This window comes from Equus przewalskii, chromosome 3 (assembly GCF_037783145.1).
Source record: "Equus przewalskii isolate Varuska chromosome 3, EquPr2, whole genome shotgun sequence".
Lineage (NCBI taxonomy): Eukaryota > Metazoa > Chordata > Mammalia > Perissodactyla > Equidae > Equus > Equus przewalskii.
In genome coordinates, this window is record NC_091833.1 from 105,645,296 (window position 1) to 105,670,781 (window position 25,486).

General features: G+C 33.7%; 1 protein-coding gene across 8 annotated transcripts in view; it reads left to right on the plus strand.

Annotated features, from left to right (window-relative positions):
- LCORL (ligand dependent nuclear receptor corepressor like) overlaps positions 1-25,486 on the plus strand; it is a 152,421-nt gene that overhangs the window by 83,820 nt on the left and 43,115 nt on the right. For all 8 annotated transcript variants that reach the window (XM_070613090.1, XM_070613096.1, XM_070613092.1 and 5 more), the window contains one exon: positions 9,506-9,757. In XM_070613090.1, the coding sequence (XP_070469191.1) occupies positions 9,506-9,757 (252 nt within the window). The remainder of the gene's footprint in view (positions 1-9,505; positions 9,758-25,486) is intronic.

Below are 25,486 nucleotides of genomic sequence, written 5' to 3' on the forward strand. Positions count from 1 at the left end.
AACTCTAGCCCCAGATAGTACAATATATACTTTCTTCTCAAGTATACATGGAACATTCACAAAAAATTTTATGTACTAAGTCAAAAAGAAATCCTGAATACATTCCTCCAAGTAGAAACAATACAAAAAAACATTTTTCGTCATAATGCATTAAAGATGGAAATGAATAACAAAAAATTTTTGAAAGTTCTATCCCCCTGCAATGTAAAATTCTTTTAAACAACTTTAGGGTGAAAGAGAGGAAAACAAAATTGTAAAATTTCTTAAAAATACTAATAATGAAAAAGCTACATTTAAGAATCCAGGGGATATAATTAAAACAGTGATTGGAAAAAGATCCACAGCCATTCATATTTTTATGAATAAAAACTAAAAGAATGAGAATGAATTAAATTCCCATCAAAAAACTAAAGTAAATCAGAATAAAGAACAAAGAAGGAAATAGTAAAGATAAAGGCAAAAATTAATGAGGTAGAAGAAAGAAAAACATTTTGACTAAAAAATAAACAGGAAAAAAAAGTTGGTTCTTTGAAAAAGTCAACAAAATAGACAAAACTATTAGTTAACCATTGGTTGGGGACAGGGGAGTGTAGTACAGAGGGAAAAAAACGTAGATATACAGGACATGATAAGGGAGAAATAGCCATTGAAACAGAGAATTTTAAAAATCATAAGATTCTATTTTGTACAACTTAGATGAAATGGATAATTAAACAGGAAAACCAGTTTACGAAAATTGTCTCAGAAGAGATAGACTCCACAACTAGAAGGGCCCACAACTAAAAATACACAACTATGTACCGGGGGGGCTTTGGGGAGAAAAAGGAAAAATAAAATCTTTTTTTTTTTTTATTAATGTTATGATAGATTACAACCTTGTGAGATTTCAGTTGTACATTTTTGTTAGTCATGTTGTGGGTACACCACTTCCCCCTTTGTGCCCTCCCCCCACCCCCCCCTTTCCCTGGTAACCACCGATCAGATCTCCTTGTCAATATACTAACTTCCACCTATGAGTGGAGTCATATAGAGTTCGTCTTTCTCTGACTGGCTTGTTTCGCTTAACATAATACCCTCGAGGTCCATCCACGTTGCTGTGAATGGGCCAATTTTGTCTTTTTTTATGGCTGAGTAGTATTCCATTGTGTATACATACCATATCGTCTTTATCCAATCATCAGTTTCTGGGCGAAAAATAAAATCTTTAAAAAAAAAACAAAAGAAGAGATAGCTAAACAAGACACCCCTCCCCCCGCTTTTTTTAGGAAATAGAAAAAAGTTTCAAGAAAGCTCAACAAAAGCACCAAGCCCAGAAGATGTAAAAGCTGTAATTTACCAAACCTTTTAAGAATCAAATCATCTCAATCCTCCATAAATTTTTCCGGAACATAAAAAAAGAAAGTTCCCAAATTACTTTTAACATGAGTATGATATTGCTCTAGATAAAAATCTCATAGCTCACATACATGACTACAGAACAATCTCACTTTATTTCAATGCAAAAATATCAGACAATTCTACACTGTATTAAGAAGATGATAGATACATCATGGGCAAGTGAGGTTTATTGCAGTAATGTAAGAATAGTTCTGTTTTAGGAATTTACCTTTTAATGTAAGGAAGAACAAAAAATCGAGTTCATCTCCGATGATACTGACCTTTGACAGAATTCAACATGTGTTCCTGATAAAATATTCAGTAAAATAGAAATTGACCAATATTTCTTTAACGTGATAAAACACATATACCCTAGTTTTAAATACAGCCTAACACTTAATGTGGAAATGCTGGCATATTCCCACTAAAATTGGAACAAAACAGGATTGTCCCCTATCTCCACTATTTAGCATTGTGTTGGAGGTTTGGCCTTGTGCAATTAGACAAGAGAAAACTGTGTTAGATTCATAAGAATTGGAAAAGAAGAAAGACAACTAGTTCTGTTTGTAAATGATAATAGAAAACTGAAAGCATTGATAATAAAAGTAACTCAGACAATAAAAGAATTCAGTACGTATCAAGATATAAAATGAATAATCGATGACCTTCATGTACATATAATCAGGTGATATAATGACATTTACACTAGTGAATTAAAGACAAAATACTTTGGAATAAACATACAAGCAACTTCAGTTTTCTGTAATTAATATATAAATTTAACATCCATTTAGGAATTCCCCTACTCCTCTTGGAGCTAGCATATGGAAATACAATTATGTAAGAATAGATCTTAAAAAAGAGCTGGTACTGGCTCTTCCAGTTATTAAAACCTTTGTAATTAAAACTGTGGTATTGTCACCTTAATGGACAAGCAAACTCATTAAGAAATAGACCCACATACCTAGGGAAATTTCTATGTGATGCAGGTGGCATTTCAAATCATAGGGAAAATGGTAGACTGTTTAATAAATGATTTCAGGATAACTGGAAAACCAATTGGAAAAAAATAAAATTAGATCCATTCCTCATAATGTATACTAAAATAAATTTCAAATTGGATAAGAGATTTAAGTGTAAATGTAACCATATACCTACTAGAGGAAAGTCTCAGTGAATTCTCTTGTAACCTAGATGTAGGACAAAGGCTTTCTGTCTATGAATTAAACTCCAGAGGCAATAAAATAAAATACTTACGTTTAAAAGATTCATTTATATTAAAAAAGAAAAAGTAATTTGTCCAGCAAGAAAGCCCAATAGTCAAAAGTTGAAAGACACAGACAAACTTGGAGAAAATACTTACAATGTGTATTACAGAGGGTTAATCTCCCTATTACATAAGGAACTTTTAAAAATTGAGGGGGGAAAAAAAGACCAAACACCCTGTAGAAAAATGGACAAAAGGCATGAGCAGAGTGTTACACACAGAAAAATAAGATATTCAAATGGCCTTTAAACTTATGATAGAACTGCAGATTAAAACAATACTGAGTTACCATTTCTCTTCTGTTAGATTAGCAAAAATTCAAAAGGTTGATATTACTCTGTTAGGGAACTTATGAGGAAAAGTCACTTTCATCCATTGTTGGAAGTACAAAATGATACACTCCCTAAAAAGAGGTATTAGGCAGTATCTATTGAAACTACATATGTATTTACCCTTTGGTCCAGTAATCCCACTTCTTAGGATTTAACTGAAGGTACTTGTTTAACAACATGAACATAGATATGCACAAAATTATTCATTGCAACATTATTTATAGTAGCAAAATATTAGAAATCAGTTACATGCCCATCTATAGGAGGCAGGTTGACTAGTCTATGCTAAAAACACGTAGTGGATTACCATGGAGCTAGAGATTAGAATAAAGAACATCTCTGTGGACTGATAAGAATGATTCTCTAGGTATATATTTTTAAGTGAAAAAAGCAAGAGGAAAAAAAGAGTATACATAGTATGTTAACTTTTAAGAAAGAAGAATATGAATTTATTTCCTTATTTTTACACAAAAAAACAAAAGGATAAACTAGAACTAATGAAATTGGTTACTTTGGGAGTGGTGGGACATAAGTGAAACTTCTCTGAGTCTTGTATAGTTTTGACTTTTGAGACGTTAATTTTGGACATTTTTTTAAAAATAAGATTAACAAGGATGGGGAAGGGAACCCTGTGGTTGAGTACAAACAGGAAAAAAAGTGAATGTAATTATGTATCCTATTGATAATACAGAACACAGGAAAATTAGTTAATTAATTCAAATAACTAACATAGTACTCTGACTGAACTTCTATCGGAATATATTTTAAAGGATAAACATTTTCCAGTAGTGGTAGTGATTTGGCAGCAATCATCAGTCGGTGCTAAAACTGGTAGGTAAATAAAAGATTGTTGGGGAACAGGATAATCACATTAAAGTTTCACCCCACAGATTACTCAATACAAAGGAGAAAAGGTACCTTTACAATGTGACATTTGTTGGATACCACCTTAAAGCAAGTGATCAACAACATCACTAATACTGAGACAAATTGATGTGATACACCAAGGAGGCATATCACCTATGTACTATTCCTGTCAAAAATGTTTAACCTGAACCTAAATCATGAGGAAGCTAACCAAAATTGTGGGAAATGCTATAAAATGAATGGTATGAAAGTCAAGAAAAGGCAGGAGAAAGACTAGGGACACGTGACAGTCAAATACAACATGTGATCCTTGATTGCATCCTGAGATTTGGGAGGGAAAAGCTGTCAAGGGCATAATAGGAAAAATTGGGGATATTTGAATATGGATTGTAGATTAGCACTCACTCCTGATCCTTCTCCTACCCTCCCCCAGGCTTTGGCAACCACTAATCTACTTTCTGTCCCTATAGATTTCCCTGTTTTAGATGTTTCATATGAATGGAATCATATGATGTGCAGCTTTCAGGTAGCATAATATTTTCAAGGTTCATCCTTGTTGTAGCATGCATCAGTTCTTCATTCCTTTTTATGACTGAATAGTACTCTCTTGTTTGGATGTAGCACATTTTATTTATACATTCACCTACTATTGTTCGTTTGGGTTGTTTCCACTTTTTGGCTGTTATGAATAATGCTGTGAATATTCATGCACACATTTTTGTTTGGACATGTTTTCCGTTTTCTTCGGTGTATACCTAGGAGTGGAATTTGTTGGGTCATATGGTAATTCTATGTTTACATTTTCGAAGAGCTGCCAATCATTGTGCATTCCCACCAGCAGTGTATTGAGGGTCCAAAGTTCTCCACATCCTCAATAACACTTATTTGCATTTTTTATTGTAACGCTACTTCTGGGTGTGAAATGGTATCTCATTGTGGTTTTGATTTGCATTTCCTTGTTAAGCATCTTGTCATGTGCTTATTGGCCATTAATAATATCTTTCAAGAAATGTCTACTCAAATCATTTGCCATTTTTTAATTGGGCATTTGTCTTTTTATTGTTGAGTTGTAAGGTTTACTGTGGACACTAGACCCTTATCAGACATATGATTTATAAATATATACTCCCATTGTGTGGACTGTTTTTTTCACTTGATAGTGTCCTTTGAAGCATGAGAGTTTTTAAGTTTGATCGAGTCCAATATATCTATTTTTCTTTTGTTGCTTGTGCTTTTATTGTCAAATCTGAGAAATCATTGCCTAATCCAAGGTCATGAAGATTTACACATATGCATTCTTCTAAGAATTTTTGGTTTTAGCTCCTATATTTAGGTCTTTGATCCATTTTAAGTTAATTATTGTATATGGTATGAAGTGGAAGTCCAGCTTCATTATTTTGCATGTAAATATCCACTTGTCCCCGTACCATTTGTTGAAAAGACTGTTCTTTCCACCACTGAACTGTCTTGGTACTGTCATCAAAGATAAATTGACTATATTTGGGGGCTCAGTTCTGCTCCATTGATCTATATGTCTGTCCTTAGGCCAGCAACACCCAGTTTGATTATTGTACTTTATAGTATCAAAATCAGCAAGTGCTAACCCTCCAATTCAGTTCTTCGTTTTCAAGATTTTTTGGCTATTCTGGATTCCTTACATTTCCCTATGAATTTTAGGGTCAGCTTGTCCATTTCTACAAAAATGCTCTTGCTCTTCTTACCAAGATTTAGCTGATATTCTTTTTTTTCTTTCTGCTTTTTCTCCCCAGATCCCCCAATACATAGTTGTATATTTTAGTTGTGGGTCCTTCTAGTTGTGGTATGTGGGATGCTACCTCAATATAGCCTAATGAGCAGTGCCATGTCTGTGCCCAGGATCTGAACTGCTGAAATGCTGGGCTGCCGAAGTGGAGTGTGCAAACTTAACCACTCGTCCACAGGGCCAGCCCCTAGCTGATATTCTTGAATAGACACATCCTGGAAAGCTTTTGATTATTTCTAGAGTTCTTTTGAATATATTTTGAAGAAGTATAAGAATATACTTCTTATGTAGTGTCAATAAATATATCCTTTCCTCCACTTTCTAGTAACATTTACCTCATATTCCTCTGAGTCCTCACCCTGCAGCCTTATCAAAGACCATGAGGCTTCTATTACAGCTTCTTCAAGACTTTAGGGCTTATGTTAACACTCCCCAAAGCCCTCTGCCTGATTCTAAAGCCACACCTACATTTTAGGTTTTTATTGCAGCAGCATCCCACTAACATGTACCAAAATCTGTGTTACCTATCTGTTACTCTTTAACAAAATCTCCCCAAAATTTAGCAGTTTAAACAACAGGCATTTATTATCTCACATTTTCTCTGAGCCAGGAATCTAAGAGTGGTTCAGCTGGATGTTTCTTGCTCAGTTTGTCACTAGGCTGCAGTCAAGGGGTCAGCTAGGGTTGCAGTCATCAGAGACTTGATTGATCTGGAAGGTCTTAGTTCACTCATTTGGCTGTTTTCAGGAGGCTTCAGTTCCTTTCCTTGTTAGCCTCCCCTTAGAGATGCTCACAGTATGGCTTCCTCCAGCGTGAACCATGAGAGAGAGAGATAGAAGGACCTAGTAGTGGCAAGGGGACAGGGGAGGGAGAGCACTATGTTCAAGATTATCTGGGATAGAAACTGCATTCTTTTATCACCTAATCTCAGAAGTGACATACACTTCTGCACTATGCTATTGGTCATACATAACACCCCTGATACAACATGGAAGGGACTACACAGTAGTATGAAACCAAGAGATGGGAATAATTGAGGACCATCTTGAAACTGGCTACCACAGAGATGCTTGTTGAACTTTTGAACTAGTTAAATTTGAAAAATGATGAGATAGGGCAGAAATAAATTATTTGTTTTCTTAGGCGCAATAGATACCATTTCATGTGGCATCATTCTCTCTTCGAACCAAATATTTATTACTTGCCAGACCTTTGAAAGCCTTTGAGTTTATCATCCCTGGCCTAGATCTTTAGTTCGCTCATTTGATTTTTTGTAGTTATGACAACTTGTGGAAGTAATCTAGAAGGCTCACTAATCTGCAGCTGAGCAGAATTTTCTTTGTCCTTTTCTCTGTCTTTTTTATTTTATTTTATTTTTTTCCAAGTCCTTGGGTCTCACACATAGACTTATCCCCCAGTATAAAGGGACAAAAACTGAGTAAACTGCTTTAAACTTAGCTGTAAACTCAAGCCTAAAGTATAGCCCTAGTCACATGATATGAATACGATTATGTTTCTCTTCTTTTTTGGTAAATTTAATTATTTTGAGTTGATAAGGCGACATTAGTCATTAAATTGCAGGACAGTTAACCAAAATACTCAGAAGTAAATCTAGTATCTCCTTTTAACACATAATGTAAAGCAAGATTAGGTTTGAATAAAGGTGGAAGAGAATGTTCACAAAGCCTTCAAAGATTCCTGGAGGTAACAATTAAGAAATGATATAAATTGGGAATTTTTATGTGCAATGTGGAAATTTCTTGTTTTGATAAATCACTTGAGTTAGGTTACATGTGCTAATACTGTCTATTCTGAACCAAAAAGTGTCACATGGACTTAGAAATTATGTCCTTTGTATTTCCCAGTTAGTTAAAATTTTTATATTAAACTATTAGTCCTTTTTATTATTTGGCATTTTATGATTTAAATAAAATATAACTGCTCAGTCTGCATCTTTTTGTTTCTCTTGTTATTTCCACTGTAACCTAAGACAACAGCTAACATTTAAACTATTAAAATGCCAAGTACAAGAGTTTAATATTTTATCTACAATCTCATATAACCTTAAAATATCCTGTGAGCAAACCCTATTATGATTTCCAATGTTTTGTTATTATTTCCATTTTTATGATCAGAGAAACTAAAACATGGAGGGGATCTGTAACTAGTTCATAAAGATAGCTGAGATTCCAGCCTGTAACTAAGACTTTTACTCTAGTATCCCAAAACAAATAGTACCTCTCTTCCCTACTGGCTTCTAAACAAAGAATACATATGAAGGCTGCAATACTACTTGTTTTTTTTATAGGCCCGTAGTCCGTTCTCACAGATGTTTTTTCAGAATTCAAAATTCTTTGTTTTGAAAGAAATAATATAATGGAGATGTTTATTATGTAACGTCTCCAGCAGATCTGAAACAACACCCTATGGTCGAATGTATTGATATTTCGGCAAGACCATAAATAGATTCATGTCAGCTTAGGTCATATCCTGCTACCAAGTGTGGTGGCGATCATGATGGAGGTAGTTTGTTGCCTTTCCTCACCTTAAAATAGTATGTTTTCAAACCTTGTATTTTAGAGTCCTGGGCCTGTAATGATAGATGCTAGCTGGAGGACTTGCCTTCAGGTCTCTTAGACAAGTGCTCCAACTAATACTGAACCCCAAAACTAAGGAGACTTAACCCTACAGTCTCAGACAGCCCTGGATCAGAGCAGACCTGTTCACGTGATGCTGATCTGCCTGGGTAAGAGTTGAGGCATTTAAGTAACTAGCATCTCTAGAAGTAGGCCCACTTCTAAGAGGAAGAAGTATGGAATGTAATCAAGTATGCTTAGTCATCCTTCCCAGTTTACCAACCTTTCTACCTCTGAAGGAGCAGAGTAAGTAAAAGGATTGGAGTGGGGCTAGCAGTGTGTGTGTGAAACAGCCATCACCACCACCCTCCATACCAAACTCTTTATGTAATAATGTGTTTATAAGTGGTCTGTCCTTATTCCACACCTCCTACTATAAAATCATTCAGTTGTTTTTACCTCTTGTACAAGTTTCAGGCAGAATTCTGCATCACTGCTGACCTTCATTATAGTTGTAGCTGATGAACATATTTTGGGGTCAAGGCTTGATAGAGACTTTCAATAATGGTATTGCCGTTTTTATAAGAGAATCTTAGTGGATGCATGCTGAAATATTCAGGAGTGAAATGTCACAGTTCTACAATTTACTTTCAGTGGTTTTGCAAACAAAAAAATTAAAAAGCAAATGTGGCAGAATATTAACATTTCTTGAATCTTGGTAGAGACTGTCTGTGTCATTGTACTGCTCTTTATTTTTTTTCTTTATGATTGAAATTTCTCAACATAAAAAGTTGAGGAAAGAAAAAGTCCTTGATGACATTCAGGCTATATATGAAATGCACATTTGACAGAACTGAAGAATTTAATGATAATAAACAGTTTTAAAAGTTTAGATGTTTTGTTAAATACTTAATGCAGGTACTTACTATGTATATTGTTAAAAAATGCTTGGTTACTTGTATAAACAATTTGTGTTCACATACTAAGTGTTTTAATATATCTAGTAGAATACATTTGAATTAAAACTCTGAAAATAAGCTGTTCTGCTTCTATGTCTAATTCTTTATCTGTATTTTAGTTTGGGATTGAAAATATTTATTTTTAAGAAATGGTTAAATATGCCAAGTTTGGGGTTGATATATTATCATGATACTAATTAAATCAACAAGGTTTCTATTGCTAAGTCCCACAAACCACTGGCAATTACAGATTGATGCTAAAAGACTTCTGAAATCATTAACTTATAATAAAAATAAGATAAATTTAAATATTGATATTTTGCATTTCCCTTTTTTAATGCTTGTTATATTTATTTCTTCCGTAGATCTTCCTCAGAACTGTGATCCTAACATTCCCCTAGTTGCTCAGGAATTAATGAAAAAGATGATACGTCAGTTTGCAATTGAGTATATTTCAAAAAGTGGTAAAATTCAAGAGAATAGAAATGGTTCAATTGGACCAAGTCTAATATGTAAAAGTATTCAAATGAATCAAGCAGAAAACTCCCTTCAGGAAGAACAGGAAGGCCCCTTAGACCTCACTGTGAATCGAATGCAAGAACAAAATACTCAGCAAGGTAAGATTTTTGTGTGTGTGTGTGTAATATTTAATTTTACGCTTTAATACTCTTAAATATATATAACCTAATATTCATAGAGAAATTTACTTTAGACGTAATATTACTTGTAATTAGCTTATGTAATATGGACTAGAGAGAAGTGCTAATTAATAGCTTTTGTATTTGACTTTGAGAGTAATTCAGCCTCTTTGATAAACAATCTCTTTTCACAATAAATAGATAGTGAGAGAATCACAACAAGCATCTTAAAGGCAAAGTGTACAAGAGATATTTATTATAAAAAATTATTTTTAAAATGTACAGCTGAGAACATTCGTTATGTACTTTCTCTTCAGTTTTTTGCTCTTAGATGAAAAATAAAAACAAATAGATGATTTATCTTCAATTGATGTAACTGGGGAAAGAGAAAAGTTAATATGTGTGATAAATATCATGTAATCATATAATTAACTATATAGAGATATATTTTTTGTAAGAAGTCTTCATGATGAAGGCTTTGTTAGACTTATCTAATGTTTAATTGAAGGAAGAGTCATGATTCACAGAGGAAAGGAAGGAAGGGCCTTTTAATCGCTTTTGGAGGATGCCAAATAAGTGTTTGCTTGGAGGAGAGAGAACAAGCAGCTTTTGTTAACACAAGTTAGGAATAGTGTTGTCAGTCCTTGAAGCCAGAAAAATATCAGCATTAAGTTTGGTTGCACAAGGCAGTATAGTGTTTGAGGCTCTAAAGAAGAGTACACTAGTCAGTGTTTAAAGAAGACAATCTTTTCAGTGCGTAAGACAGATTAAAATTGAAAGGAACTGAAATATGGAAATAATTTTATGTTTTTGCGTCCCTAATTTTAAGTTGTATGAGTTTATTTATATAGAATATCTGAGAAATATTAAGATAATAGGTTATAAGACAGAGGAAGAAATGTCAAAGATGACTACGATATAAGGCTTAAGGAAAAAATATGTCAATACATAGAATTTTGGAAGGTAGAAAACATGGGATTTTTAGAATTTTTTTTATTTTGCTTTTCCATGTTTCACACCCTCTTATATCTCTTCTCCTTTGGGGGAGGCAATTCAGTGTTCTAAAGAGACTAGAATGTAGGCTTTGGTATCTCACAGATGTATGGTTGAAATTCCAGCTCTGCTACTTAAGTTACTTGAACAAGTAATTTTACCTATCGGAACTTTAATTCCCTCATTTGTTATTTGACCATAATAATAACAAACTCATTGGAGCAATGTGTAAGTTAAATATAAGTAGCCAATTCATAAAAGATACTCAAATACTAGTCTCTCTGTACTGTCTACCTCCTGTTGCTTACCACCACAGAAGAGAAGCCTTAGAAGTAGCGTGATGGTGATCTGTGAATATTTGTATGGCTGTTACACTAAAGTAGGACTGAACTTTCCCTGAATGAGCCAATGAATAGAATTAGTTTCATTAGCTAGAAGTTAGATGGAAACAGATTTTAGGTCCATATAAGAAAGAATATTTCTAAGGATTGAACATTTCTTTTAAAGTGGAAAGGGGAAAAGGATTCCCTGTTTGCTTTATCATCAGAGGTATTCAGAAGCATCAGATGAGCGGTTAGAATAGGTGGCATTTTAGAAGTAAATTTTTAGTCCTTACATTCTGTGATTCTATGAAATTAAGTGGTAAGGCAGATCCAAATATATGTAGAAAACAAGAAATGTAAATTATTTAAATTATTATGATATTCTAGGCAAAGTATACAAATATATTTCTGAACATGCTGAGGTTGAAAAGAGTAATGATTGTGGATATAAATTTGTACTTCAAATAGTCATCTTGATGATTTTAATTTGGGGAATGACTGCTTATCATATGTGATTTCAGTGTTCTTACCCTAGAATAGGAATCCTTTAGTCAGGTGGCTTGTAGGGTAGAGAGCAAGGTAATAGATAAGGCTGAAGAAATAGGTAGGGACCAGATTATAAGAAAGCTATGTAGGAAATCTTAAGGATTTTGACTTTTCTTAGGGCCACAGAAAGCTGCTAGATTGCTTTAAGCAGAGTAATAAAATCAGACTTTCTCTTACAAAACTGTTCTGCTGTGGTATAGATTGGTAGGCTCTAACTTTGCCTACTTGCATACTAAATTTAAAAAAATGGAGCACATATCTTTTGATGCATTTGTGTGTGCGTGTGTGTGTGTGTGCACACTAATATCATATATGTACTAATTTTTTCACAGTTCAAAATTTTTAAGGTTGAAATAAAGATAACAGTTTTAAAATGACTTGTTAATCATGATAACTTTACCGCCAGTATCTTATTACACAATATAGACTTTGGGAGAGTTTTATGAATAATGATAGAAGGTATAAATCTGTATTTCAAATGGTTTTCTTAAGAATTAGAAAAAATTTTGGCCTGATTTCCCTGTTTTTCTGTACAGTATAATCAATAAAGTGCTCATACTAGTAGTAGCAGTGTTAGTTCTGCCCTTTGTTTGTTAGTTTGTTATTAGCTAATGCTTACATTTTTCATGTTATTCTCAGGCTATAGTGTTTTTTTATGCTTTTTGGTGACGAACATCAGCCCTGAGCTGTCTGTTCCCAATCTTCCTCTTGTTTGTTTTTTTCTCCCTGAAACCCCAGTGCATAGTTGTATATCCTAGTTGTGGGTCTTTCTAGTTCTTCTGTGTGGGACACTACCAAAGTATAGCTTGATGAGCGGTGCATAGGTCCATGCCCAGGATCTGAACCGGCAAATGCTGGGCTGCCGAAGCCGAGTATGTGAACTTAACCACTCAGCCACAGGGCTGGCCCCAATCTATAATTTCTTAACAGTACCATTTAAGCTGGTTGTTCATTTTGTGAATTACTTTATTCAAATTAGATAATGTAATCATAAATCCAGTAGATAATCTAACCATGAATAATGTAGATAATTCATGGATAGTTTAACCTATAAATCTGTAAAATTCTCAATACCAAATGAGTTTACAGGTAACTTTATATAACCTTAAAGCAACAGATGATTCCTATCTTTTGCAGACTATTTTAAAGAATGGAAAAGAGGGGAAAACTGATATAATCTTGATACCAAAACCAGACAAAGATAGCAAAAGAAGGGAAAGTTGCAAACCAGTCTTACTTAGAAACACAGGTGCAAAAATCCAAAATAAGTATTAGCATATTTAATATAGTGAAATATAAAAACATAATAAATAATGACTAGGGAAGCACAGACAATTCTGCATTTGAGAAATCTTTTTTCACATTATGCAAAAAAAGGAAAGCAATATCATCCTGATAGATACAGAAAAAAATTCTACAAAAACTGACCCTTTTATGATAAAAAATGCTTATCAAACCAAGAATAGATGAGCATTACTGCTATCAGAAACATAATAATCTAATAATTTAAAGTAATGGACAAGACAAAAATGAACACTATCACCAATTTTCAGCATTTTTGTGAGAGGTCCTGACTCATGTAACATGATGAGAAAAAATAGAAGTATGAAAATAAGCAATAGCAATAAGGAAAGAATGAGCAAAATTGTGGTGCTTACAAACAGTATATATGAAGGAATATCTAAGCAAACTTTTAGAATTGATTAAAAAATTCAGAAAAGGTACTACTCACAAGATCAGTATGTATTACTTCATATCAGCAACCACCCAATTAGAAAGTCCAGTTTTTTAAAAAAATCTCATCTACAATAGCAACAAAAGCAGAAAAAAACATTAAAACACCTAAGAATGGAACTGATAAACTGTTTAAGACCTTATGGAGAACATTATAAAACTTTACTGAAGGACGTGGAAGAAGACTCTCAGAGCGAGTGATGACATTTAAATGATCGGAAAGACTCTAAAAGTCAGCAGTTCATCCTTACTGCACTAGCAAGTTCACGGTCATTCTACTCAAAATTCTGATAGGGTTTATTGTGGGAAGGGACTTGCCAACCCTAAAATTTATGAGCAATACTTAATGGACCAAGAATAACAAAGTCAAGGTGGTGAGGACTTGCTCTAAAACATATCAAGACTAATTTGGTGCAATAATTAAAACACAATGCTGTTTGCCATAACGAATTATTAGTTTAGAAAGATTAGTGAGCCCAGAAACTCTCCAAATGTTAGTGGAATCTTGGTACAAGTCAAGATTTCATTATAAATCACTGGGAAGAATGGCCTATTCAATAAATAGGGGCAATTGGTTACCCACATGGAGGGAAAAAAGTAGATGGACTCCTACCTCACACCACTTGCGAAAATAATTCCAGTTGGGTTAAAGGGCTAAATGTAAAAAAGCAAAACTGAAAGTTAGAGAAGATATAGGATTATACCTTAATGAACTGAAAATAAGGAAAAATTTCTTAATATGCAAGAATAACAATCCGTATAACAATTTTATAAATTTGGCTATACTGAAATGCAAAACTAAAGTATTATAAAAGTCACTGAACAGAGGGAAAATTAAAGCCTCAAATTTGGAGACAGTGTTTACAACTGATGTAAATAACAACCTTTCAACTACCAAAACAAAACTACAGCCAATGAGAAAAACACAACTCTTTAGAAAACTAGGCAAAAACAGTTGTCAGAAGATAACAGAATAGCCAAATAAGCAAAGAAAAGAGTGCTCCAAGGAATATCCTGTTATGCCTCCATCATAATATAGGGTTCTTTTATTCTAAAGTATAACAAATGGTAATTCAACCTCTGATTGACAATAAGTACTTGCAAAGAAATCTTTATTTGACAGCTCTGATAATTAAGCTCATATCTCTAAAACATCCACCCTTTGTTTTATATTTTTTCCGTCTGCAACAATATTTCACTAAATAGTACTGTAAATATTTGTCAAAATAATTATATCTCCAAGACTTCTCTTTTCCATGCTAACTTCTAGAAATTTTTTTTCCATCTGAACAATGAGACAGTCTAGTCCTTTTACTTGGTACTATAAATATTTGTTGAAGCTATGATGTTTCTCTAAACCTCTGTTTTCCATGCAAATCTTTTCAGCTTCTTTAATTGTTCTCCATAAGTCTGTTTCTGTACTCCTCATTTTCCTTGCCCCGTCTTCCACAAACTCTAAACTGACTTAAAATATAGTTACTCTGAGGAAAATATTCCCATTTGCCTCTGCATTGTACTTTCTAACCAGGTGTTTCAAATATTAGAGGTTTTTCTTTGTGCACTTTCGTGCCTGCGGATTTATTTAAATATGCTGAGCCTCAGAAATTGCAAGGAAGTCAGTCATGCATTGCTTCTACCAATGATTCTTCTTTGCCCTGGCAGACTAAGTTAAAAAACAGGTAGAAATAACGTTAGCATATCAATTTTCTTTTCTTAATTTCAGTTTTAATCTGGGGCCAAAGTAAACACTTCTTCTAAATTCCAAAGTATAGGAAGAAATTTGCAACTTCTGGACCGTTATCATTATCGTGACAACCATGAAGAATTTGCCACTGCTATACAAAACAAAATCACAAGCGGGCAGAGGTGAAACAGCAGCACTTCACTGGCCTTGTTGGTGTATTTTTCTCCCATGACGTCCAGTGAATATTCTGGTAGAATTCTCATTATCATCAGTTTCTCACTGCACTGTAATTGTTTGCATGTTTATCTCCCCATCATAATCTACTTTTGGGAGCAGGAAGTTGTCTATGCGCTTTCGTATCCCTAGAGCATGTATGATATGTGACATGTTGGATTTATTGGATCAAAAATCTTCATTATTTTCAAATGCTCCTGACAACTAAAAGGAGAATTGAGACTTGATCGTTGGATTTGTGATTTTTTTAGCCATGAAATTTTTTATTTTAAACATTTTGGGTGGAAAATACCCTGAAATATCTTGGTAATTTCTTAAACAATATATGGAACATTAAGTGTCCATGATGAAGATTAATTATTGCACTGCCTTGTAATAACTTGACAGCTTTAGAATTATTTTCCCTTAAGCTAATTGGAAACAGATGAGTAAAAAAAATATTTTATTATTGCTTCACCTTATCAGTAGGCTGAGCTTTAGAAATTACATCTCCTAGTTTGAGTAAGATTTTTTTTTAAACAAATTATGTATGAGACTAATATCAACTAGGCTTCAAGTGAGCATTTGGGAGACTGCATTGAATACACTACATGAATTTCAGTGATGTATTTAGTCGTCAGTAAGTATTCTTTGTTGCTTGTGTCGCCACCACTACTATGATTTCTTAGCCTAGATTAAGGTAGGTGGAGTTGTCAGCTGCGATGTTAAACTGTGATTAAGGGAGCCGTGTATGGTTTTATGATACTATGTTCAACTGTGCTGTTTATAAATGAAGTCTGTTGTTATTCTGTTAGCAAAATACTCAGCAGTTTTAAAAATTCAGTTCAGAAGATATTTCTGTATCTACTAATGAAAGCAATAAAATCATCCATCTTGTTTTTCCATGATGAGCTTTTGTTTTACAAGGCTAAAGACATAGAGAAGAAAATATTATGTTCCATGCTTGAGAAGACGCCATATTTTAGTAAACCTGAAGAATAAAATCTTATATCTAGATGATCTGTGTCCTTTCCAATCTAACCTTCTCGGACTCTAGGGATAGAAGAAACAGGTGATACTTAAAAATTCCAAGTCCAGGCATACCACTCATCTTCTTAAAACCCTTTAATGGCTTTACGTTATCCTTAGGATAAAGTCTAAAATCCTGAACTCACCCAGATCCAGCCTCTCCCGATTTAGCTCGTCTTGTGTCTCTCTTTAATCTTCATACTGGCTTTCTCTCAGTTTCTTGAAGATGTCAACCCTTTGGCCTCACAGCATTCACATGTGTTGTTGCCTCTCTGTAGAAGCCATTCCCTGCTCCTACCAATGTTTTCTAAATAAATCTTACTCATTTTTTTTTTCAGGTCTCATTTTAAACATCAATTCTCTAAGAGAACTTCCCCCACACCTCCTGAATTGGATGCTCACAGACACACACACATTATTAATTCTCACCAAAATTTAGTTTGGGTCTCCTTTTCTATTTTCCCATAGCATCCTGTATTCTTTTGTAGCACTCATCACCGTTGTAATTATTTATTTCCACCATCTTATTTTGTGCTTTCTCTTTGTCAAGCTTTTTTTCCTCCTCTGTTTTTTTCTTTTAGATCGTATTTTTTCCTTTATTTCACTTTTTTGCTTTGCTAATTTTGAAGTTATGTACTCTATTGCTATTCTGTTAGTGGTTACTCTAGCAATTTTTTAATGTGTAATTAACAGTTATTATAAGGAACTTAGAGTCTTTCAACTTGTCACCTCCCCTGACACTTACTGCCATTTTATCAGTGCTTTAGTTCTCTTTTTATGATATCACAATTTAAGCATTTTAACTCTTTGTTTCATATCATCAGGTTTTGTTTAGATTTACATACATAATTACCTTTTCCTTTGCTCACCATTCCTTGCTATATCTCAGATTTTCTTTTGGGATCAGAAATTCCTTTAATAAGGGTCTATTCATAGTAAGCTCTCAGATTTTTTTTTTTTTCTTATTCTGTTTTCTTTTCTTTTTTACTTTTTTTCTTGAAAGATAGCCTAGACTTGTGTGTACCCAGAAAAACTAACGAATTTTTTTTCTCAACACTGCTGCTGTGACAGTGTCTTGGCTTCCATTATTGCTATCACTGCCCAACTAATGGGCTTTCCTTTGTAGGTAGTCTTCACATGCTACTTTTAGCATTTCTCTCTCTCTCAGTCTCTCTGTTTTGTTTATGGTGTTCTGCGGGTTTTCTTGGATATGTTTGGATGTAGATTTCTTTTATTTATTCTGCTTGTGAGTCATATGTTTCCTAAAACTGAGGACAAATATCTTTCATCAATTGTGATATTTTAATCATCTTTTCAAATATATCGTAACTCTCACTTTATCTCCTGTCAAAATCTACTGAGACATATTTTGAATCTTATTCTGTCCTCCATATCTTATATTCTCTTTCATATCTTCCAACTCTTTGTCTCTTTCTTTTGCATCCTGATTTATTTATTTAGAACCGTCTTTAAATTCACTAATTCTCTCTTGAGCTATTCTAATCCCTGTTTAACTTGTATCTTGAGTTTCTAATTTGTTAGTATATTTTTCATTTCCAGAAGTTATTTGTTACTTTTTTGAAATATGGCTGTCAGTGTGCCCCTAATTTTACAAAAGAATCAAATCTAGGTATTAAGAGTGACTGGGAGGATTATTTTAGGTAAGGTGGTCAGGAAGGCCTCCCTGAAGAAGTGAGTTTGAGCAGAGACTTGAATAGTGAGAAGTCCTCCATATGGAGATCTGAAGGCAGGGCGTTCCAGGCAGAAGAAATATCAAAGACAAAGACAAAAATAGTAGAAATCAAAAAAGGCAGGAACAAATCAGGGATGTTTGAGGAACTATATAAAGATTGTCTCAGTCACTTCAAAATCAAGAGACTATTCAGAGTTTTTTCCATAAAGTCAAATTACAGCATGTCAAAAAATATAATTGTTACAGTATATATTAGCTAGATTTTTCTGTTTTGTAAAGAATATCACTAACAAAAAGCCATGCACTTTAAATTCAGAAGTTCCATAAATGTTACCATGTAAGCACACCATCACTTGACTAACTTAATCAGCTGTATGAAGCATAAAAAGAAAGACAGACAGAAGTCAACTTCTTTTGTAGCCATTACATTTTTCCTGGATTTTCATTGTAGTTTGATATAAATTGGCCACTTTATCACCACGTGGTTTCCAAGTGACAGTTTATTGGGTTTTTGTTTTCCTTGTAATTTCTTCATGTTTTTTCCCTCCAAAGAGATAACTTTCATAATATGTATCTTAATATAACTCTGAAGTTATCAGTGTGCCAAAATGGGGTTTTCATGCTTAGGTTGAATAAAGTAAAGCTGATATTACCTCTCTATTTAAACTCCTCTTTGTTTTCTGTTACATGAAGAACAAAATTTAAATTTCTTTCTACGACTTTTTTGGTTTTGCTAAGATCTTGTCCCTGCCTACCTCTCTGGACTTATTCCATTCCCTCTTTTCCTGCTTAGGCTGTGCAGGTAGGTCACACTGTTTCTGACATGTGCAATGCTCACTTCACAGAACCTTCGCTCCTGCTGATTGCTTTGCTTGGCTTACTCTACCTTCAGACCTTCATGTTTCTCTGCCTTGTTCCTTTTTATAATTTATATCTCAACTGGAATACCATCTTAACAATAAGAGACTGATAAATTCCGGTATATAAAAATAACTTGTGTGTGATAGAGAAGAAAGCACCGTTAGAAAAATCAAAAGGCAAATAGCATTCTGTGAAAAACATGTTTGCAATTTATGTTGTAACATAAAGGACTAAACAGGGCTGACTCTGGAGCATAGTGGTTAAGTTTGGTGTGCTCCACTTCAGCAGACTGGGTTCGTGGGTTCAGATCCTGGGCATAGACCTACACCACTCGTTAGCCATGCTGTGGTGTCAACTCACATACAAAATAGAGGAAGATTGGCACAGATATTAGCTCAGGGCGAATCTTCCTCAGCCAAAAAAAAAAAAAAAAGAGGACTAATAGTCATCTGTTGCATTATGAGTTTAAAAAAAATTGAGAAGGGGCTAGCCTGGTAGCTTAGTGGTTAAGTTTTCATGCTCTGCTTCGGAAGCTCTGGATTCATGCATTCTGATTCCGGGCGTGGACCTACATCCTGCTCATCAAGCCATGCTGTGGTGGCGTCCCACATAGAAAATAGAGGAAGAATGGCACAAATGTTAGCTCAGGGCCAATCTTCCTCAAGCAAAAAAAGGAAGAGTGGCAACAGATATTAGCTCAGGGCCAATCCTCCTCACCAAAAAACAAAAAAAATTGGAGAAGTAAAAGATCAACAACCTGACTGAAAAAATGAGCATAATTGTACTGTCAATTCATAGAAGAAGTTTCAAAAGCCTTTAAACATAAGAAAATACACCACTCATATATGATTCACACCTATGAGACTGATAAGAATTCAAATATAAGAATATAACCTGTTTGGTGAGGCTGTGGAGAAACAGGCACTCTCATGCACTACTGAGGGAATACACCTAGTAAGATCCTTATAAAGGGGTATTGACAATATCTGTTAAATTGTATATGCATTTACCCTTTGACCCAGCAATCCCGTTTCAAAGAATCAAGCCTATAATTGCACTTATACCAATGTGGAATGATATATATTCATTGGGGGGCATTATTTATAATAGCAAGGGTTTGGAAATAACCCAAATGGTTAACTAAATAAATTATTGTACACCCACATAGTGGAAGACTGAGCATCTGAAAAAAAGTGGTGAGAAAGATCTCTTTATAATGACATTCCCAGGTTTTATTACTAGGTGATAATTCCAAGATACAGAACAGTATATATTATACATTCTGTGTAAACAAAGCAGGGAAGATAAAAGCTAATGTGTGGTTACCTATAAGGTGATGAAGTAAATGAGGTGGAAGGGACAAGATAGAAGTGCTGTGAATGGACCTTGTTATGTATTTTTATGTAAAATTGTCTATATACTCCAAAGAATAAACATTTTAATAAGTAAAGTAATCCCTAAAATTTGAAAAAAAAATTAACAAATAAGCCTCGTTGCATCAAGTTAGTAACATGTTGACACTGAGAAAAGAATTATGTCAGGTGACTTTACCCAATATTTTGACTGTATGTTCTTAGTGGAATATATTCTAAGGACAAGGAGTGCTTCAAAGAAACCCTAAACTTCCTTTTATTAATATTAGTAATAATATTATCACTTTATTTTGAATCTATAGGATAAATCAAATACATAATCATATTAACGTTGTTAGGAATCCAAGATTTTCAAGGTAAGAGAAGAAGTGAACAAGAGTAAAATCAAAGAGGGAAAAACCCTGTATTGTGTGTGGATTGGAAATGTCAGTGCAAACTCACAGTTTATTTTTCTTTTCAAAAATACACATTTCCTAGTCTGACCACTGAAATATCCTACAAGCAGTGACAATTCAGAGGCATTGGACTGTGGTCTTTAAACATTGTTTTCCTTTAAAAGGAAGCGGGCCTCCTTGGAATCCTGGTCTGTATCAGAAAATGTACAAGATGAGCCTGGAACATCTTGTGCCAACGAGCAAGAAAACTCCAAAGACTAATTTGTCAAAAGAAAACAGGAGCCAGCGTTAAGGGTTCCCCATTAGCCAAATATGAGACCATTTGAGCATCAAAAGGATGAATAATTGCAACTGAAAAATATTAAATGTTTTAAAATCCATTAGTTTATAATAAAAAACAAAAGTGCCAAGCCAGGATGGCCTGGTGATTTAAGTTCTGCACGCTCTGCTTCAGTGGTCCAGGTTTGGTTCCCCGGCGTGGAACCGCACCACTTGTCAGTAGCCCTGCTGTGGCAGCAGTTCACATAGAAGAATTAGAAGGACCTACAACTAGAATATACAAGTAGGTACTGGGGTTTCGGGGAGGGGAAAAATAAACAGTGGAAGATTGGCAACAGATGTTAGCTCAGGGTGACTCTTTCCCTGCAAAAACAAACCAAAAGGGCCCCTCAAAGTCATTAGTTTTCTTTGGAGATATGTAACATGTCAACTCTTCACTGTGAAAATGAGCAATTAAAGGAAATAGTTAAGCATTTACCTTGCTTTTCTTGTACAAATTCTATATCAGGACAACCAAATAGCCTTCATTTAAGGACGATTCTTAAAGAATTCCAGCTAATAAATATGAAAAGCATGATAGACTTAAGATATTACTGTTTTGCACCTCCTAATAAGATAATTGAATCAAACATCATCATCAGAAGATAAAACTATTAGAGGAAAGGTTGCTTGGGGAACTTTACAATGGAGACGTCAGACTGTCACCGTCAGAACACAGTGATCACTGGAGCATCATTGGAAATAGATTTTATGTGCCTCATGATATGTTGCATCACTTGTGAAGTATTTGTGCCAAAATCGTCAAACATGAAGCTAAGCAATTCTTTAGGCCAGTTGATCTCAAGTGTGGGTCAGAAAGCCCTGAGTGTCCTTGAATCTCTTTCAGGGGATACACCGGGTCAAAACTAATAGTAACAACACTAATAATAAGACGTTATCTGCCCTTTTTAATCTCATTCTCTCCACAGTGTGTATGTAGTTGAGTCAGCCAGAGGCTACGTGATATGTAATATCTAAACACATTGAATATGGAAGCCTATATGAGAATCCAGCTATCTCTTATTAAGCTAGACATTATAAAGAGATGACTTTAAAGTAAAAAAATTCTTAGTGTTTAATTTTGAAAATGTTATTTTTCGTTAAAAATGTTTCTATGAACATTAACATTTGTAGAGTTATTGTTATCAATTAAAAATATTTTTAAAACTTCTCAGTTTAATTTATAATATGATAAATATAAATGGATATAACTCACCTAAACAAAAGCTCTTTGGGGGTCTGCAGTAATTTTAAGAGTGAAAAGAGAGTATGAGATCCAAAAGTTTGAGAGCCATTAGCATTAGAACTAATTCCAAGTTTATCATAATTATTGGAAAATGCAAGAATAACGTAAATGACACCACAGGAAAGCAAACAGAAGAAACCATAATATCAGACATTCTCTAGTAGAATTGATGGCTGGCTTCTTCAAAAAGTCCATGTCATTGTTTTAAAAAATGAGGGAAAAGGCTGCTCAAAAGTTTTCTGAGATTTAGGAGACATGACCATCAAATATAACAGAGACAAATTAGCCCCTAATTTGAACATACTAACTGTAAAAAGACATTCTGGACGCACTAGAGGAAGTTTCAGCACAAACCAGGTATTAGACGATAGCAGGGAATTGTTACAGTTACACTGAAAATCTCCATGTGTTTTAAAGATGCACCAGAGTGTAGAAATGACGTGACATCTGGAATTAGCTTTAAAATACCTAAGTAAATAAGAATAAATAGAACAGGTGTGGCATAAATCTAGGTAATTGGTGAAACTGAAGAGGGGATGTAAGGGGGAATCGTTCTATCCTTTTGTATGTTTAAAATTTATCTTAATAAAATTTCTTTTTTAAATAAGAACAAATCACCTTCCCAGCGGCTTTGCCTGGTCATTTATTCCAACATAGTAAACTCTTTCTACTTGCCATTGTCATTGCTCTCTTCTGTCTTACCACCTTGTGAAATTATTTTTTTATTGATTTGTTTATCTTTTCTTTGTCTACCCTACTAGAATGTAAGTTCCATGAGAGCAGGAACATTTTCTATCTTGTTCCCTACTGTTCCTTTGTGCCTACAAAAATGACTGGCATATTTATAGCCACTCAGTAAGTATTAATTGAACGAATGGACTATAAAAGCTATGTGTTGTAGAAGAACTAGAAAATAAATAAGCAAATGAAGAAAATAAAAATTATCCTTTGCTTATCCACCCAGATGTCACTGCTCCCATTAAGTTTGAAAACTTAAGATTGAAATCCTTTCAAATCATTTGCTGGAAAGAATACACACACTCTCTCTGTCCTCCCAGAACTCACTACCGCAAATCATATGTAATTCTCTGTAAATTGTGTTTTTTTAATAATACTTTTAACATCCTTATGTTACTAAATATTTTTCTGCAGAATCATTTTAATAGTTAAATTGATTTACTTAACCACATAGTATTGTATTTTGTGGAAGGATCACATTATATTTAGTTCGGTATCTTTGGATATATAAGTAAACATTCTTGAGCTAAGATTTTGCACTAAATCTTAATTTTTACCTTAGAACAAATTCCTAGAAGTGAAATTGCTGCATCAAAGAGTATGCATAATGCTGTTAGAAGTCAAGGGGTGAGTTAGTAACCAGAAGGAGCGGGGTGGGGGGATGGTGGAGGTAGTGGCTTCTGGGTTGATAGTGGTAATCTAAGTGCTATTTACATAGGAATGTTCAGTTTGTGAAAATTCATTAAACTATGTACTTATGTGCATTTTTCTTATGGATGTCATTTCAATAAAAAGTTTTTTAAAACTCCTATAAGTCATTTTTGGATGGGCATGATAAAGGCTATTAAACGTATGGTCAGCAAAGCTATCCAATATGACATTGGTGTAATAAGTGTACATTCAACTTTTTAAATAAAATGTTTGGTTAAAACTTTAACTTAGAGGATAAAGTAGTGCAATGCGTGGGATAAAAAAGAGAGCTCTTTTTTAAATGTTTTCAAGGTATTGACTTGAAGGCTTTTGAAACTTTGCTTTAGTTCGGTACTTGTAGGAGTAACTGAAGAAAGAAAAAAGAACTAAAATGAAATTCTAATATGGCATTTGGTGGAAGTGCAGAAACTTTGTTGAATTTTACCAGTAATATTTTCCTAGTTAAATGTAGTATTACTAATTTTTACATCCTAAATTTTCTATAAACACTTTACTCTGATTTATATTGTCCCTCCTCGTTATTAATAAATAGTAGATGAATTAATTCTGTGAGATTTCACTTATATATGCACTAAATAAAATACATCAGGAAGGTAATAACCTTCCCTTTTAAAAAAGTGTTTGACTTGCAGAGAGAGGCAAATGAGGGAAAGAAGAACCAATGTTAAGGCTTAATCGATGTCCTACTCTGATGTTATGTTGATTATTTCCCGCATGACTCTGAAAGTTTAACTCAGTGGTTAAAGTAGTAACAATAAAAACAATTTAAAATAAAATTTGGATAAACCCAAGGGAATGTTTTTACGCTTTGGTATTACTTTGTTAATAAGTTTGTGAGTTTTTTCATTAATATATACTCATTATGGCAAACTTGGGGAAAACCGAGAAGTGTATATAGAGAGAGAGATAATATATGTTATGTGTATATATATGTATATATATACATACACACACACACATATATACACATGTATGCAAGTATGTGCCCATACACATATTTTAACTGCTCAAATTGTCGTCAGACATCACCATTGTTGCCATTTGGTATATTTACTTCCAAATTTTATTCTTTATTTTATTTGATTTTTTGGATTTTTTTAGATAGTTACATATCTCTATTCAAGTTTTATATCCTATTTTTTAAAACATCATAATAGCATTCACAGTTTCCTATGTTTTATTAATTTCCTTAATGGATATGTTAAACCTAATTCTCAAGCAAGTGAGAGTACCATAGTTCATACAACCATTTTTTAAATATTTAAGACTCTAAAAATATATAAACCTATTTGTATATTGGATTGCGTCAGGACTAAATGGGTTAAGACATGTAATGCTCCTAGTGTAGTGTTTTGCACATATGTACACTATTGAAAAATATAGTTTTATATATTTGGATTTTAAGTAAGTTACTAATATTTTCTAGAAGTGAGTTGAATATAAATGGTTAATAATTGAAATCGTAGGAATCTCCTAGAGAGTACAGTAAGAAAAAACTAGAAAGAGCCAAAAACTGACTAGAACAATACATTGAGGGGCTAAAGGAAAGACAAGAAGACCCATTTAAGGAGATAGGTAAGAAGTGATCGGACTTAAGGTAGAAAGAGCATTAGGGTATTTATTAAGACTATTAACATAGGTTTGCATTAAACAGTATTAAATGTTAAATAGCAGTGATTTTGATAATCACTAGCAGTGATATTGCTTGTGATTAGCATTTTTATGAAATTTAGTTGGAATATTTTCCCTTTGTCCAGACAACATAAAATTTATGTGATATTTTCTCCTCTCATTAAAATTCACTTGCCTTCATGTACTGAATCTTACTGATAGTTAAATATTTAATGTTGA